This window comes from Acanthisitta chloris, unplaced genomic scaffold (assembly GCF_000695815.1).
Source record: "Acanthisitta chloris isolate BGI_N310 unplaced genomic scaffold, ASM69581v1 scaffold36311, whole genome shotgun sequence".
NCBI lineage: Eukaryota > Metazoa > Chordata > Aves > Passeriformes > Acanthisittidae > Acanthisitta > Acanthisitta chloris.
In genome coordinates this window covers 9,330-12,478 of record NW_008654954.1, presented here as the reverse complement: position 1 = coordinate 12,478, position 3,149 = coordinate 9,330, and the positions used below count along the sequence as shown (strand labels likewise).

General features: G+C 53.3%; 1 protein-coding gene across 1 annotated transcript in view; it reads right to left on the bottom strand.

Annotated features, from left to right (window-relative positions):
* Nucleotides 1-444: 444 nt before the first annotated feature.
* Nucleotides 445-3,149, bottom strand: part of LOC103810813 (inner centromere protein-like) — a gene marked incomplete at its 5' end in the record, with an annotated part of 12,030 nt that continues 9,325 nt past the window's right edge. Inside the window, 4 exons of the mRNA XM_009083733.1 lie at nucleotides 445-650; nucleotides 1,128-1,284; nucleotides 1,879-1,980; nucleotides 2,179-2,286. Of these exons, the coding sequence (XP_009081981.1) occupies nucleotides 445-650; nucleotides 1,128-1,284; nucleotides 1,879-1,980; nucleotides 2,179-2,286 (573 nt within the window). The remainder of the gene's footprint in view (nucleotides 651-1,127; nucleotides 1,285-1,878; nucleotides 1,981-2,178; nucleotides 2,287-3,149) is intronic.

Genomic DNA, 3,149 nt, shown 5'->3' with positions numbered 1-3,149 from the left:
GCCACTGTTTAAAGAGTCCAGGGAGATTTTTCCAACAGCAGGAAAAAAGATTCTGGCTCAGAGAAAGATGAAGGCACAGGAATTGTTCAAGGAAAATAAATAGAGATAGTAAATAAATAAATACATAGAAACAGGGTTCTGAAAAGATCAGACCCTCAGCATGAGTCAAATATCTGATCTTCCCACAGCAATTTCCTAGCTTTCTTATGTGAGGGAATAGGAATAGGGCAACACCTTTTCCCCTCTGCATTTTGACTTGCAGAAGCCAGTTACTGGTCTGATATCAGCCACCGAGGCAGGGAAAAGGAGACACAGAGAGAGAGTGCTGGATTTTATCAAGCATTTTTATTTTTGTACAAAAAAAGGAGTTTAAAATCATAAATACCCAATCAGTAAAACATACACTGATGCACTGTTGCCCTAAAAGCCCTTTCCCTGTGTCCCTCAGATGTGGGAGGTGCAGGAGGGGCCGCAGGCAGGGCTGGGGCCGGGTGGGGAGTGCCACACGGCTGAGCTGGTGCGCTTGAAGTAGCGTGGTTTGCTCTTGTAGAAGATGTCCTCCAGCTTGGGGCTGGGGATGGCCCCAAACAGCGCATCCAGGTCCACTGGGTGGTAGTACTGGTGCACAATGGCCTGGTGGAGCTGTGCCCCTGCAGGAATAACACAGTGGACACATGGATGTGGGGCTGGGAAGGTGGCAGTGCTCTGCTGGAGGTGTCCCCAGTGCCTGATGGACAACAGGCAGTCTTCTTCACACCTGAGAAATCACTACCTGTGCAGTGGTGTGATTCCAGCCTCCTGCTCATGGCAGAGTACCACACCTGCCCCTAGGTGAAATCACTTGGCACATGGGACACCACACCTCGCTTTCCCTCAAGAGTTCAGGCTGTCCCCCCCAGTTCCTCTCCCACCCTCGCACCAGAGGCATGCGAGGAGGACTCTGGTTTCACCTCAGCCCATCAGCCCTCGCAGGAAGGATCCCCAATTGCCTCCGCACACAGAGCCAGAGGCTGCCAGTACTGCTGGACACACACACACTCCCAGGCTGCACTTTGGGATGGCTCCAAGTGAGGCTGGAAAGCTCCAGGGCAGGAGGGAAAGAAAACCACCCCAGAGCTAGCACCTACCGTCAGCCCAGGCAGGGACAGGCTTCCGAGGGTCATTCTCATCATCTGTGGAGTCATCACTGTTCAGATCCAGCCCATAGTTGTTCCCATCACCCACAGGGGATCCGGATCCCTGCGTGCCCTCAGGAGGCCTAAGGCAGGGTGTGGAGAGGGATTTCTGAAACCATGGAGAGAGCAGTGATGGGCAAGGGAAGCAGCACTTCCGTGGGGCAGGAGAGCCAGCCTGGCCGGGTGGGATGGCACCAGAGCCCCAGAGTGCTCAAATCCTGTACCAACACCAAGCTGTCGTAGGGCTCAGTGCCTTGACACCTGCTCTTAACCCACCTCCCATCCTATTTTCCATGGACAAGCCTAGGAAGGGCACACTGTGTGTGTCCCAGCACTCAACACGGCTCTACGCTCAAATCCCTTCATGTGTTCCGTGGCAGGTTGGGTTTTCCCTCCCTGGGGCTCTGACAGGAGTCAGGACGGAGCCCACAGCCCCCAGGGCAGATTCCCAGATCCGAGCAGCCTTTCCTACACCTCTATGCCCTTGGCTCCGCAGCTCCAGCTGGCACAGCCTGGCTGCCCGGGGATGGAGCCCCAGGACCTGCTGCCATCCTGTGGCTGCTTCCAGCATCCTTTCCGACACATAACACTTGTTTTCCCTCGGATTCCCTGTGCCCGGCAATACGGCTGGCTCTGACCCGCGGGGGCCAACTAGCCACCATGGGCTGGGGCCACCCTAGGGCTCTGCCGGGCCAGAGCTCACCTTTATGGCTTTGCTCAGCCACGTGCCTGGGGCAGCGCCCGGAGTTGCTGGTTGTCTGGACTGTTTCTCTTCTCCCAGCTGCTGCTGCTGCCCGTTTGCCTCCTGCAGGACACGGGAATGAAGTCACTGCTCACCCGGGCAGAGCAGCCAGGCTGCCTCCGGAACAGAGCCGTGTTCTCGGCAACTCTGGCAAAAGCCAACCCTCAGTCCCTCTCTGCAGAATAGCCCCAAATCCAAGGCTCCCAAATAATGCCGCTCCTTGCCTCCACGCAGGTCCAGCTTTGTGAAGCTCACACTCACCTTCACCACTTGGAGCCAGGTGTTGAGAGCTGGGAAAATGGATTCTGGTTTCTCATATCTGTTCTTCTGCCCAGGCCCCAGGAGCAGCACTTTGGGGCTCTCTTCCCCCTAATAAAGAGGAAAAAAAATAAAAAAATCACTGCTCAAGCTCCTTTTCAACCCAAACCACTTTTCCTGGTAGTTTATCCTCCCATGTTGCCCAACAGGGCAGAGCTAGGGACACTTGGAGTTACATCCACCTTCTCCTGGCTGGAGGATCTTTGCCAGGCTTACTCCAGCACAGCTGTTGGCAGCACAGGGAGGATTCAGACCTTAAAGTGAATTTATGCATCAGAGAGTCCAAGTGTCAGGGATCAAAGGAGAGCAGCAGGAACAGAAATGGGATCCTTAGGAGGAAGAATTAATCCTGAAGAGGAGGAACCACTTGGGGCATTGATTTTTAACTAATAAGGGAGTGAATTTAAGAGTAAAGACTGAAAGAAAATGTTACTGTGATGTTTTGAGACAAACGGCCCTGACTTTAAGCCCCAACATTCTTTGTGTGAGCGCAAACAAAGTGACACGGAGCCATGTGGCACCCGAGGTTTGGCACTGGGATCACATCCTCCAGGCACAAGTGAGGGAATGCAGTAGGAAAACATAAATAAGTCTCTAATTTCCATAATTCATTTCAGGATCAGTGAATGCCCTTTAGGGTGTTCTTCAAGGAGCCATTTCATGGCTGCCACCATTTTGTGATAGGGCTGAGGGCTCACCTGTCAGCAAGGGAACCCCAACCCCAGCTGAGTTGAGCCTTGGCTTGTTCTTGCACAGCCCTTAGTTTTGTTCAATTCATTCCTCTAAATAATATCCCAGGAACGCAGCATTAGGCAAACATCTGATCCTAAACCCAGCCTGCATGTCCTATGCCTCACTGATATCCTGCAGTGAGATTGTTCCCACAGCACTCCAACTCCACCTTGGTGGTCTTG